The 12732-nt window shown below is 44.6% G+C and overlaps 1 protein-coding gene across 4 annotated transcripts in view; it reads left to right on the top strand.

Annotated features, from left to right (window-relative positions):
* Positions 1-2755: 2755 nt before the first annotated feature.
* UCHL3 (ubiquitin C-terminal hydrolase L3) overlaps positions 2756-12732 on the top strand; it is a 66768-nt gene continuing 56791 nt past the window's right edge. The window contains exon 1 of one of the 4 annotated variants that reach the window (XR_012655012.1): positions 2756-2876. Coding sequence is in view for 1 of the 4 variants with exons in the window: in XM_075061542.1 (XP_074917643.1) it covers positions 2823-2876 (54 nt within the window). In the remaining 3 variants the exon portion in view is untranslated. Of the gene's footprint in view, positions 2877-3110; positions 3117-6002; positions 6099-12732 lie in introns of those variants that run through there. The other 3 variants (XM_075061542.1, XM_032799891.2, XM_075061543.1) reach the window with 3 other exon arrangements.

Here is a 12732-nt window from a genome sequence, read left to right as displayed (position 1 = left end):
ACCCAATTCAGTACAGTATTCCCAAAACCAAAATAGGTCAGAACCCTGGTTATCTTCTCGGAACTATATGTCTAATATATGGAATAACCTGACAGATATTCCTCATGATGCAGGTTTTACAGGTGTTCCATTCGCAATTTGCTTTTAACGTTGCCATATTGCCATGATATCAAAATCATGAATTTGAGATGATTTATTCATATTGAAAATTAACTGATTGGCAAAACTGTAAAAGGCTGGCTGTGCTGGTTAATCTGCATCCCACAGTTTTGCATCATATTTAGCTAAAGCCCCTTTTAGTCAAACTAGACATAATATTTTGCAACCCCAGTCCTAGGTTTGCAATTATTGTGCAACATTATGTACTTGTTCATTGTTATGAATAAGAAGCACTATACATATATGGATCAGATTCCTGTTTGGTCTTGCCATCTCCCTTCCCAAATATATAATTATTTGTGTTTATGTTATAGGAAGTTGGAGATTACACACCTCCATAATCTCATAGTTATCAAGACACCTGCATTGTGCAATTCAGTAAGGTTCTCTAATTCATTTTAAACAAGGGCAGCTCTAGGTATTTTGCCACCCCAAACATGGCAGGCAGCCATCCTTCGTCGGCTTGCCTGTGGGAAGTCCCCAGTCCCGCAGATTCAGCAGGACTCCTGCGGGAGGTCCGCCAAAGCCGTGGGACCAGCAGACCCTCCGCAGGCATGCCGCGGAAGACAACCTGCCTGCCGCCCTCGCGGCGACCGGCAGAGCGCCCCTCGGTGGCTTGCTGCCCCAGGCACGCGCTTGGCATGCTGGAGCCGCCCCTGATTTTAAATCCATTTGGTCATTGGCTCAAATTGCTGATGAATTGTCCCTTACTTACTTTCCCCATTTTTAGTTCAGAACTCTTTATTCTGACTGTGGCTAGGAGTCCTGTGTCCTCTGAAGTTTGTTATCCACTCTTGCTGAGTGAGAAGGATGAAATCATTTGTTCGTAAGTCAGAAAGAACCCCAAGTAGATGCTCTGCTCTGTTTGGCAGAGAGAGACAGACTGGAATGTGAGTTTTTGCTGATGTTTCCTGTTGTCAAGCAAACAGGGGAAGCAAGTGAAGATGTGTCCTTGTCTTGATTCTTTCTATTTATTTCCCTCTCACAAGACTAACAAGACTGGGAAGAAGCTCTCTGCCTAGCTTCCTTCCCTAGCCATTTGCTTCATTTGATCCCACTATCTTTGCATACCAGATATCACCTTTGAATGTGAAGTTAATGGGATGAATTCAGTGAATAAAATTAAGCATATGTGTAAATCTTGGAAAGATTGGGGTGTAAAATGACCAAAAAAAAAAAAGGGAAAGGTGTACAACATAAGCAGAGAGATGACAGATTCATGTTATGCTTTGTTCTATGTGTTTATTTTTAATATGTAAATATTTGTTTTATTACTGTTACAAACACTTAGGTTTATGGGGTGAACACACTGGTTGAAGATCAGGAAGAGAAAGGGATTGTTCAGATAAGAAAGGGATCTCTGTGTGTGTATATGTGTGGTTCTGTGAGAGTATCAGTCATTGGGTTTGTGTGGGGGTGTCAGTCACTGGGGTCTACTGAAGGGTTGGCAACCTTTCAGAAGTGGTGTGCGGAGTCTTCATTTATTCACTCTAATTTAAGGTTTCACGTGCCAGTAATACATTTTAACATTTTTAGATGGTTTCTTTCTATAATATATAATTAAACTATTGTTGTATGTAAAGTAAATAAGGTTTTTAAAACGTTTAAGAAGCTTAATTTAAAATTAAATTAAAATGCAGAGCCCCCTGGGCCAGTGGCCAGGACCCGGGCAGTGTCAGTGCCACTGAAAATCTGCTCCCATGCCGCCTTTGGCAAGCGTGCCATGGGTTACCTACCCCTGGTCTATGTGTATGGATGTGTGTGGTTCTGTGTGGGGGGGGTCAGTCTCTGAAATGCTTGTGTGGAGGATGTCAGTCACTGGGGTGGTTCTGTGTGGGTGTCAGTCATAAGGTCTGTGTGTGTAGTTGAGGTGGGGTGTCAATCACTGCGGTCTCTGTGTATCTGAATGTAAGTCGGTATTTTGAGTGTGTCAGTCTCTGGGGTGGTTGTGGGGGTGTCAGCCTTTGGGATCTGTGCATGGCTGAATGTATGTAGTTCTGGGGGTGTTAGGGTATCAGCCTCTGGGGTGACTGGGGGGGTGTCAGTCTCTAGGGCTGTGTATGTACGGGGGATGGCAAGAGGCTGTGCGGCGCTGCCTGTCCCCCGGCTACTAGCTAGGTTGAGGGGGGGGCGTGCGGCGCTTTGCGTGGTCACTGCGCCAGCCGCCCGCGATTAACGTTGTTCGCTGACTTCGGCTCTCGGCTTCGCTCCCTCTGCTGGGCCTGGCCGAACCGCCGAGGGGAGCCCGGTGCCGCGGCGCGAAAGAACAGAGCCCTCCAGCGGCCACGAGTCGCTCCAGCCGCCGCCGCGCACCGCCAGCGGGGCAGGAGGGCGGGCAGACTCCGGCCGCGGCCCCGCCCCTGCCTCGGCGGGAGAGTCCATGTTCCGAGGTGTGTGTGGGGGTGTACGTGGAGAATCTGGTCGGGCGACAAACTCTCTCCCCCGGCCTGGCCGGCGCAGCGTCCGCCCCTCTCGCCGGGCTGGGGCCCTGGGCCGGAGCCGCCCACTCCGCAGCGGGGGGAGGAGGCTGACGTTTCCCTCCTCGCTCGCTGTGGTGCGGTCCTGGGGCGGGGCGGCAGCGGCAGCGGCAGCGGCAGCCACGTGAAGCGCTGTCAGTGCCGGGTCCTGTAGCTCCGAGGAAGGAAGCGCCCAGAGAACGCAGCATGGAGACGCACCGCTGGCTGCCCCTGGAGGCCAATCCCGACGTGAGTGCTGGGGTTGGGTTTCTTGCGGGGGGGGGCAGTGAGGGGGAGAACCGGGAGACGGTAAGGGGAGGGGGCTACGGGGTCAGGTGACGTGGGGGGCGATGAGGGAGGGAGGAGACGATGACTGGGTGGGGGGCTGGAGCTATGGGGAGGGGATGATTATAGGGGACAGAGGAGACTTTGATGCTGTAACTGGTCTGATATGACAACTTACTCTCTTTTTCTCTGTTTTATTTTCAGGTCATTAACCAGGTGAGCACAGGGGTGGCAGGTTTGTATAATTTTTGGTGGTGCCCAGAATGGGTCTCTCCCCACACACACACCTGCCTAAGGCTCTGGGAGGGAGTTTGGGTGTGGGAGGGATGAGGGGTTGGGCTCTGGGAGGGAGTTTGGGTGTAGGCTCTGGGGTGGGGCAAGGAGTTGGGGTGTGGCCTCTGAGAGGGAGTTTGGGTGTGAGGGGTTGAGCTCTGGGCTGGAGAAGGGGGGTGGGAGGTGGACCCTGGGAGGGAGTTTGGGGGCAGGCTCTGGGCTGAGGCAGGGGGTTTGGGTGTGGCACTTACCTTGGGCAGCTCCCAAAAGTGACCCACCACCCCCTTGGCAGCAGCTCCTAGGTGGGGGAGGGGAAAGAGACGTCACTGCACACCATTGCCCGCAGGCACCGCCCCCACAGCTCTCATTGGCTGTAGTCGGCAGAGTCGGTGCTCGGGACAGGGGCAGCACACAGAGACTGCCCCCAGGGGCTACAGGTATGTGCCAGCCACTTCCAGAACAGAGCGGGCAGGCAGGAAGCTGCCTTACCCCCACTGCACTGCCAGTGGTGGTGGCGGGGGCCTTGGCCCCTTTTAAATCACGCAGGGGCGGCTGGGGGGGACATTCCGAGGGAGTCGTGCAGGGGCAGCAGGCGGAGTCGGGGGAGAGACCCAGCCCCGAACTTTGGTGGAGCTGAGCCCCTCATACTCTCGTATTGGTGGAGCATGGGCACCACGGGCTCATACAACTCGCCACCCGTGGGTGAGCAGCTTTGTTTCATATAATAACCAGCCCCTTCCCCCTCCACCAGTCCCTTTACCATCACACCCAACTCCTTTGGCTTCCCTGTCATTAAAGGACCGTACCCCCTTCACAGCCACAACAAAGTCTATTTTACCCCCATGCCCTTTTGGTAGGGCCTCCTGTAGCCCATTTGACCCTGGTGGGGTTTCTGAAGAAGTACAAACATTTTTCTTTTCTGTGTGACAATCCTAAGAGTGCAAATAAGATAGGATTTTTTTAAAATGTGAAAGAATTGAATTAATTATCAGGGTGTTTCCCACTGTTTATACATCAATGTACATATTTGGGTCCTAATTCTGGGCTTGGTTCAGTGTGCACTTCTGTATTAATGTAAAGTCCAAGAGGTAACCCGTGCAGATTCAATTCCAGAACTGGCGACATAGTCATGTTTTGCTCTGAAAAATGTATGTGAAAATGGCATTGTTTAAAACATGTATTTGTACCTTGCTTCTCATTCGGTCATATTTGCTCATTTTAGTGTTGGAAATAAGTTTTTGGTTAGATTTTTTTCACTCTGATTTCTCTTGTAGAACCAACACAGCTAAAGTGAGCTCTGTTCTACCTCATGCATCAGCAAAATGACTGGCTAAATTCTGTGTGTAGGGCCACCTATGTAGCCCTTAGTTGCAGCTGAAAATTCCTTAATAAAAGCAATAGGCTTGCCAAAGGCAGCATTTGGCTTGTATATATCTTTTGCTACTAATGATGGTGTTTGAGCCAGAAGACATAACTTGACTTTTGCAGAGTAGAATCACATTTTTAAAATTAGTGGGATGCTGAAGTCCTATTACTCTGTGAAGTAATCCATTGTGTACCCTGAGTTGATCATGTACCTTGCTTTTTGTGTGTGTAGAATGTTTATTTTAAGAAATTCCATGATAATGAAGTTAATTTGTTGGAAGATGCAGGACAGGGAAAGTGGCTACTAGATCATTTTTTCAGGTTATTTCCATGTTCCCTACTAAGCAGTTTCTATGCCAATGCTTTAATTTCAGTGCAATGACTTGACAAAAATAGTTTTAAACTAAAATGTCTGAGACTGCACCAGATGTTCTCTGGTTTCCCCCTATGCTTCTAGAATCTTACAGCTTAGTTTATTTCAGGTTTTGTAATACACCTCTACCCCGATATAGCGCTGTCCTTAGGAGCCAAAAAATCTTACCGTTTTATAGGTGAAACCACATTATATCAAACTTGCTTTGATCCACCAGAGCGTGCAGCCCTGCCCTCCTGGAGGGCTGCTTTACCGCATTATATCCGAATTCATGTTATATCGGGTCACGTTATATCAGAGTAGAGGTGTATATAAACTGGATAGCTGGACTGAATAGTCATTCTCACATCCAAGTTAAGTATCTATCTGGTTACTTTCCAGTTAGAAAGAAAAAGGTGAAAATAAGACAATAAAAGCTTCAAGTTTACAGGTTTGTTGCATCAGACGCGCATTTAACATGCTCGAATTCAGCTTTACACAGTTGGCAAAAACAAAAAAAAGAGAAAAGTAACAATTTAAATACTATTCCTGTAGTGCAGGCGATTTCGCCTGCCATTACACTCAATGTAATTTTGACTATATGCGGTTTTCGCTTTGCGTGCTGACCGCGGAACGTAAGCCCAAGGTAAGATGAGACAGACCTGTATTAATTTTTAACAACTCATAACTATAATAATTGGAAGCAAAAATGAAAGAGAAACTTAACATGGTATAGCTTGGGACTAGCTAGCAGGGATAGGATGAAATTGAGGGAAAATTAATGACATTTTTCAAAATGTAAGAATTGTGCCATCTTGTATTTAAAAACTTAATTTGGGTTTTTGCACATTTTAAAAAAACTAGCAGTATCTGAAAATGAATTTCTTCCATGTGAAGACTAACTAATGGAAATGTCTGTTTTCCTTTGTAATCAACGGAGGAGCACTCAACTTGAACTTACTTTTAGGAGTTTCAAAATTTAAAATGCTGATGGTATGCATAGCTTTGTTTTAAACTACTTTGTTTTTGATTATTTCATAGGCAGGGGAGATCTGTGAGGTGTGGATGATGATGGAGGATACATACATCCCACTTGAAGTGCTCCTCTCCCTTTATCTTAGCCAAGAAGGGAGGTTTACTTGCCATTCAGCTGCTCTTTATTCTAATTGAAACAGATTCATTAAGTAGTGAGGAGTAACAAAAACCAGGTACAACTTGAATGTACCAATCCTATCTTACATTATTAATCTAGTTAGCTTGTTTTCAGGACTTCTGCTAGATAAATTTGCTTAATTTTCGATGAGTTTTGAGTTAGAATAAGGTGAGAAGGGGGAAAGAAAATTGTTTTCATTAGGTGTGGTGATGGTTAAAGGGATTGTGTGCAGGAAGGTGAAAACGGTTAATAAAATGTAGATTCTTGAGGGTTCATATCTACCATAACCTATAATTCTTGTAACTTATAAATAAAAACATCTTACTTAAAATAAATTCTCCATTTACTAATATGCTAAGTACATATGGAATGTTTCCTAAAAAATGCTCAGAATGACATGTTCTCCCCACTGAAATGAAAGCGAAGGAAGGTCTGGTTCAGGGGTCGGCAACCTATGGCACGCGTGCCAAAGACGGCACACAAGCTGATTTTTAATGACACGCTGCTGCCTGCCAGAGTCCCGGCAGGCAGCACCGTGCCAGTAAAAATCCTACCCGGCCTGGCCCGCTCTTCTCTGCCCTCCACTCTCCCCGTCCCCCTGCCCCTCCCCCTGCGGGGGCAGGGGGCAGAAGCTTGGTCCTGTTGGCTCCCCTGCCTCTTCCCACAGTGTGCTGGGTTCCTGCCCCTCCCGAAGCGGGAGCAGGGCCTTGGGGAAGGGGGTATGTGGAATAGGGGAATATCCCCTGCAGGCCCCTGCTCCAGCCCCGCCTCACACACACCCAGCCCTCTGCCCTGAGCCCTGTGCCCCGCACCCCCATCCAGGACTCTGCCCTGAGCCCTGTACCCCCTTCATACACACCCAGCCCTCTGCTTGACTCCTTCACCCCCCCACAACCTCAACCCTGACTGTCACCCCCACACATACTCAGCCCCCCCATCCTGACACCTGCACCCCCTCACATGCCCCCAGCCCTCTAACCTGACTCTTGCACCCCCCACGCATACCCAGACCCCCCACTTCCCACATCCCCACCCCCACCCTGAGCACCAAACGGGAGCTCCTGCACACACACCCCCTCCACACACACATTCCCACCTGCACCCCTTGCACCAAATGGGAGAGCCCAGGTGAATGCCCCACACCCAAACCTCCTGCCCCAACCCTGAGCCCCTCCCTCATTCTAGCTCCAGGCTAGCCCCTTTACCCCCAGCCCTGTTCTCAGTGCACTCCCACCCTCAGCTTGGTGCCGAGAGAGGAAGAGAATGGGCCAGAACCAGGGAGAAGGTAGGTACCCACTGTATGTATGCAGGGCTGGGATCCCAGACTGGCAGCAGGCTGAGTGGGTCTGGTTTCCTGGCTGGCAGGAGCCAGCGAATGGAAGCCCTGAGCGGCAGTGGGCTGCCCACTGTCGGTCTGGGATCTCGGACGCTGGCCCCGCACAGCCCGCTTCCGGTCTGGGGTTCTGGCTGCTGGACCCCAGGTCTCACTCAGCCCACTGCCGGCCTAGGTGAACAGAAGCCCAGACCAGCAGCAGGCTGAGCAGGTTGGCAGTATAAGATCAACAATTTTAATTTAATTTTAAATGAAGATTCTTAAACATTTTGAAAACCTTGTTTATTTTACAACACAACAATAGTTTAGCTATATAATATATAGATTTCTATAGAGAGATCTTCTAAAAACATTAAGATGTATTAACTGCCACTCAAAACCTTAAATTAAAGTGAATAAATGAAGACTTGGCACACCACTTCTGAAAGGTTGCCGACCCCTCGTCTAGTCACTGGGTGAATGGTAGCTTCTATGAAATAAACTCAATCTATTTTCATAGAAATATTAATTTAGGATACATTTAATATTGTGGCTGCTGGTCTTTGCGTGTGTGTGTGTGTGTATACACACACATACATATATAATTTGAATGTGTCTAATAGTTGATAGAAAAGCGGGGTTTGAAAGCAATTATACTTAATATCAGGAGACTTCCAAATAACAAAATGAAATGACTGTGGAATAGTTTTTATACAGAAGTGCTAGAATTCGTACCAGACTGGAAAAATCACTGGGTAATACAGTACATTGGCTAACCCTACATTGGCAGAGAAATGGACTAGATGACTTAACTATTCAGAAGGTTAGAAATGAAAAAGTACATGAGTTGCATTTGTAAGGACCGTGTAGAATTTTTTTAATCTGATTTTCAGCTTAATGACTGAAAGAACTGAACAGATAATCTAATTTGTTAGCCACACTGGGTTTTCTAGATTGCTGTGTGAACAACACAGTTCTATCTGATGCTAATTAATTGTTCATTTCTTAGAACACCAAATATTTTCCCTGCTTTCTCTTATTTCAGTTTTCCATATTTCAATGAACTTATTCAAATAAAGAAAACATTGTGTGCGTCTTTAGAAGAGGCAACTTTAGATAAATTAGGTTTACTACTTAAACGGTTTCTGCAGCTATGTGTCTGGAATTCTCACCTGTTCAGTGGTTGAAGTTTATTTACAATTTGCATAGCAAATCTGCATTCTTAGAATAATTCAGCTCCACCTCTGAAATTTATCGTGAATGACATGAGTACTAGATACCTGTGTCATAGTAGCATCTGCTTTTTTAGGAATATAACTCTGTACAAGAGTAGGGTGTTACCCACATAATTGGACAGCAATTAATCTCATGCTGCTTACCGAAAATTCCTTTTCAATTTCAAATAAAGTTGAGTTTTACTTTTTTAAAGGGTGGGGGAATTCAGAACCCAACCTTTTTAATTACTGCTGCGGAATGACTCATGTTATTCCATAGGATGTAAGGATGGGGATGCTTCTTATAGGTAGCCATAAAGTTCGTAAAGTGCCCTATGATCCTTCAGAATGATGGATATTTTATGTCTATAAATATGGTGTACATTTTGGCATTGATTTATTATATTTATATAATTATTGAAATCTTTAGGCATAAATTTAAAGGTCTTACTCAGTTACTAGAATATTTTTGGAACATGCTGTTGTGTGGTTTTGTTTAACTTTAATACGATTGCTTAGATAAGTGGCTAAGCAATATAATAATGTCCATTAAATCTGAGGAATAATATTCACTTAATTTTACCATAATGTAAAAATAAAGAATCTGTACACTTTAAGCAACGCCATGTTTTTTCTTTAACAAGTTTTGAGGAGATGTTGGTAATCGTTTTAACCAATCAAGATTAATTTCAATAAGTAACTGAAAAGAGAGAAATCTATTAAATCAAGGTAATTTCAGTAACTTTTAAAATAAATCTACCCTTGCTTTATACACCACATATTAATATTGCTTTCTCAGTGCCTGGTAATTTAAGAGACATTCACAACCTAGTATTTTGTCATGTGAGTTAAACTATCGAGAATGTTACAAATGAATATGTCGCAGTTACAGGCTATGGGATCCAACATAATGACTGTCAATTTTTTCTCCCATATGGACAAGTTGCTGCACTGTGCAGTTCAGGAAAACATCGTATTATAGTGGTGTTAGGAGCTACCAGTTCTGAAATGCTTATTTAAATTGACATCTTGTTCCTTGCACTATCTATAATGTGTTGGTATTGGAGTATTGATTTAAGAGATTAGAGATCAGATGGTAGGAGGTACCTTCTTTGGCTTTGAAGATATACTCCATAACACCAATCACCTGATGGCACATTGCCACCAATAACTAGCGCTATACTTCAGAGATGCAATTCAGTACAATCAGAGCTCCGTGCTTACATTGCTGGACCTCTCTAAAGCCTTTTCCATAATGGACCACACGTTACTGCTAACCCACTTACATGCCATATCAGGAATAGATGGCCCAGCACTACAATGGCTCCACTTGTACTTCTCTAGAGAACTTGGAGACTGATGATGAGGTAATCCTCCCCTCTGAAAGCCCTCACCTGCAAGATCCAATATGGATCTATATTATTCTTGCTTCTCTTAATATCTGTGTGAGACCTCTGGCAAAGATGAGCCATAATGGGCTCAGTTGCCAACACTATGCTGATGACACTACTCAAAGCTGATGACACTGTACTCAGTAGTTATTAGTAAACTGTTGACTGTCAAACTTAGAGGATGTATAAAGTGGGATCCTGCACGGATCTTTCTTAGGTCCTGTACTAGTCAATATTTTCATTAATGACTTTGATAGTGGAGAAGAATATACTTATACAACATGCAGATAATACAAAGCTAGGTGTTGAAAGCACTTTGAATTCTAATCCTGTCCTCCACAATGTTCTAGGAAAATTGGAGAATTGGTCTGAAATCAATAAGATGAAATTCAGCATAGACGAGTGTAAAGTACTGCATTTATGAAGGAAGACTCAAATGCAAAAACTTCCTTGTCAGCAGTACTACAGAAAAGAGGGTTATAATGGATCATGAATTGAATATGAGCCAACAAGTGATGTTGCAAAAAAGACAAATGTCATTCTGGGGTGTATTAAAATGAGTGGCTTAGGCAAGTTGTGGGAAGTAATTTTTCCTCTTTTCTTGGTATTGAGTGGCTTTAGCTAGATACTGTGTCCCGTTTTGGACACATGCTTTAAGAAAGATTGTACTAATTAGAGTGTCCAGAGGAGAGCAACGAAAAGATTTAGAAAACATGATCTAGGAATGGTTAAAAAAACTAGGCATGTTTAATCTTAAGAAAAGAGGACTGGGTGGTTGTGAGAAGCTTGACAATTTCCTGCAGTATCCTAAATTAACTTTATCGAATTAAGTGACAGGTTATTGAATTAATTTTAATAATTTTGGAGTTAATTATATTAAAATGCAATTATGTATGTGTTGTTGTGGAACTATGGGCATTTCCATGGAAATGGTAAATAGTAGAACAACAAGGGGTGATTAGATAAACTCACTCAGGTTGTAACATCTTGAGAGAAGCCACCTGTTGGAAAAGTATGCATATACTAGTTCAGACTGGATTCTCCAGGGACCAACAGACAAAGAAAGGGTTTTTGGATAAATAGCCTGGTTTTAAACTGACTAAGGGCCGCCTTCTTGATCCACCAATTGGACAGGACCCCTGGTCCACAGAGGGTCACAATCCTTCAGGCAGGATTTGAAAGGATTGGGCATGCCAGAATTTGTTAAGGTTAGGATTAATTAGTGTGTGTGTTTTCTCTATTATGCTTTTTACCTAAAGAATAAAGTGTGCTTGGATAGGAAGTGCTGCATAGTAACTTATATCTGTTGCCAGTCACTCTGTATCTCTGAAGAGATAGCAAGCAGGAGTTCTTAGGTAGCCTGTTTTGTGCTGGGAATTGTACAGTGAAGGCAGGGAGCTGTGCAATTTGGGAACACTGTGCTAAAAAGGGAGAGACACATGGGTCTCCACCGAGAAAGGCAATGGCTGGGGAGATGGAAGGTGAGAATACATGTCCTTTCTGAACCACTGAGGGGAAATACAGGTACAGTTGCCCTGAACTGTGGTAAGGGATTTAAATCTTCAAATATGTAAAACTTGTTATAAAGAGGATGGTGATCAATTGTTTTCAGTGTTCACTGAGCATAGGACAAGAAGTAGCTTAGTTTGCAGCAACAGAGATTTAAGTTAGATATTCTGAAAACTTTCTAACAACACGGATAGTTAAACACATGAACAGGTTATCGAGGGATGTTGTAGAATCCTTGTAATTAGAGGATTTAAGAATGGGGAGGACTAGGTATGCTTAATCCTGCCCGAGCAGTGAGATGGGGGGATGAATGGACTAGGTGACTGTGACTGGTTGCCCTGGGGTGTCACTGAGCCCCCCAGTCCAGCAACCTGGGCGCTTTCACCCTGTGCTGCTGTGATAAATTGTCAAGCTCTCCAAACTTGCTCTTGCACCAGCATAAACACAGGTAGGAACACACCCAGCTGCAGTACTTAACAGGCTGCTGTGACCAGCTCTGCATGGGGGGCTACAGCTAAGGAACTGCCCACCTGCTCAAGAGCACACCCCTCTCTGGAGTGTAAACCCAAAATTACAATGTCTTGCGCTGCACAGAGATCTGTACAGCATAAGCTCATGAAATTCACCCCCTCTCTCAGTGTGGAAAGGAAATATACAACAGCTTGTAGTCCCAAGTTATGACTCCCACACTCTGATTTGTGGTAAAGCAAAAAATATTATTAGCTACAAAAGATAGGTTTTAAGTGATTATAAGGAATAGCAAACAGATCAAAGCAGCTTACCTAGCAAATAAACAAAAATGTAATCTAGGCTTAATATACTAAAGAGATTGGATCTGAGTAGCAAATTCTCACTCTAATTGTTGGTTTAGGCAGGCTGCAGGCTCTTAAGGGGAAAGCTGCACTTGCTTGCATCTTAAAAACCCAAGGTGTTCCTTTCACAGGCTAAAATTCCCTGTTAGCTTGGGTCCAGCACTTCCCCCTAGTTCAGTCCTTGTTCCTCAAGTGTTTCCAAGAGTCTCTTTGGGGCGGAGAGTCAGTGAAGAACCACAATGATGTCACTCCCCTTAAATAGCTTTTGCATATGATGGGAACCCTTTGTCTCCAAGCTTGGTTCCCACTCCTTTCAGTGTAAAAACACTGGTATTCCAGGATGGAGTCATACAGATGATCTGGTGACATGCCCCTGTAGTGTCATAGAAGCCATGACTCGGAGGTTGTTTGTAGCATCCTCAGGAAGGCTTCATGGTGGGAAATTAGCTTC

This window comes from Chelonoidis abingdonii, chromosome 1 (assembly GCF_003597395.2).
Source record: "Chelonoidis abingdonii isolate Lonesome George chromosome 1, CheloAbing_2.0, whole genome shotgun sequence".
Taxonomy (NCBI): domain Eukaryota; kingdom Metazoa; phylum Chordata; order Testudines; family Testudinidae; genus Chelonoidis; species Chelonoidis abingdonii.
The sequence above is the reverse complement of the archived record's forward strand: the minus strand, read 5'-3'. Positions and strand labels throughout refer to the sequence as shown.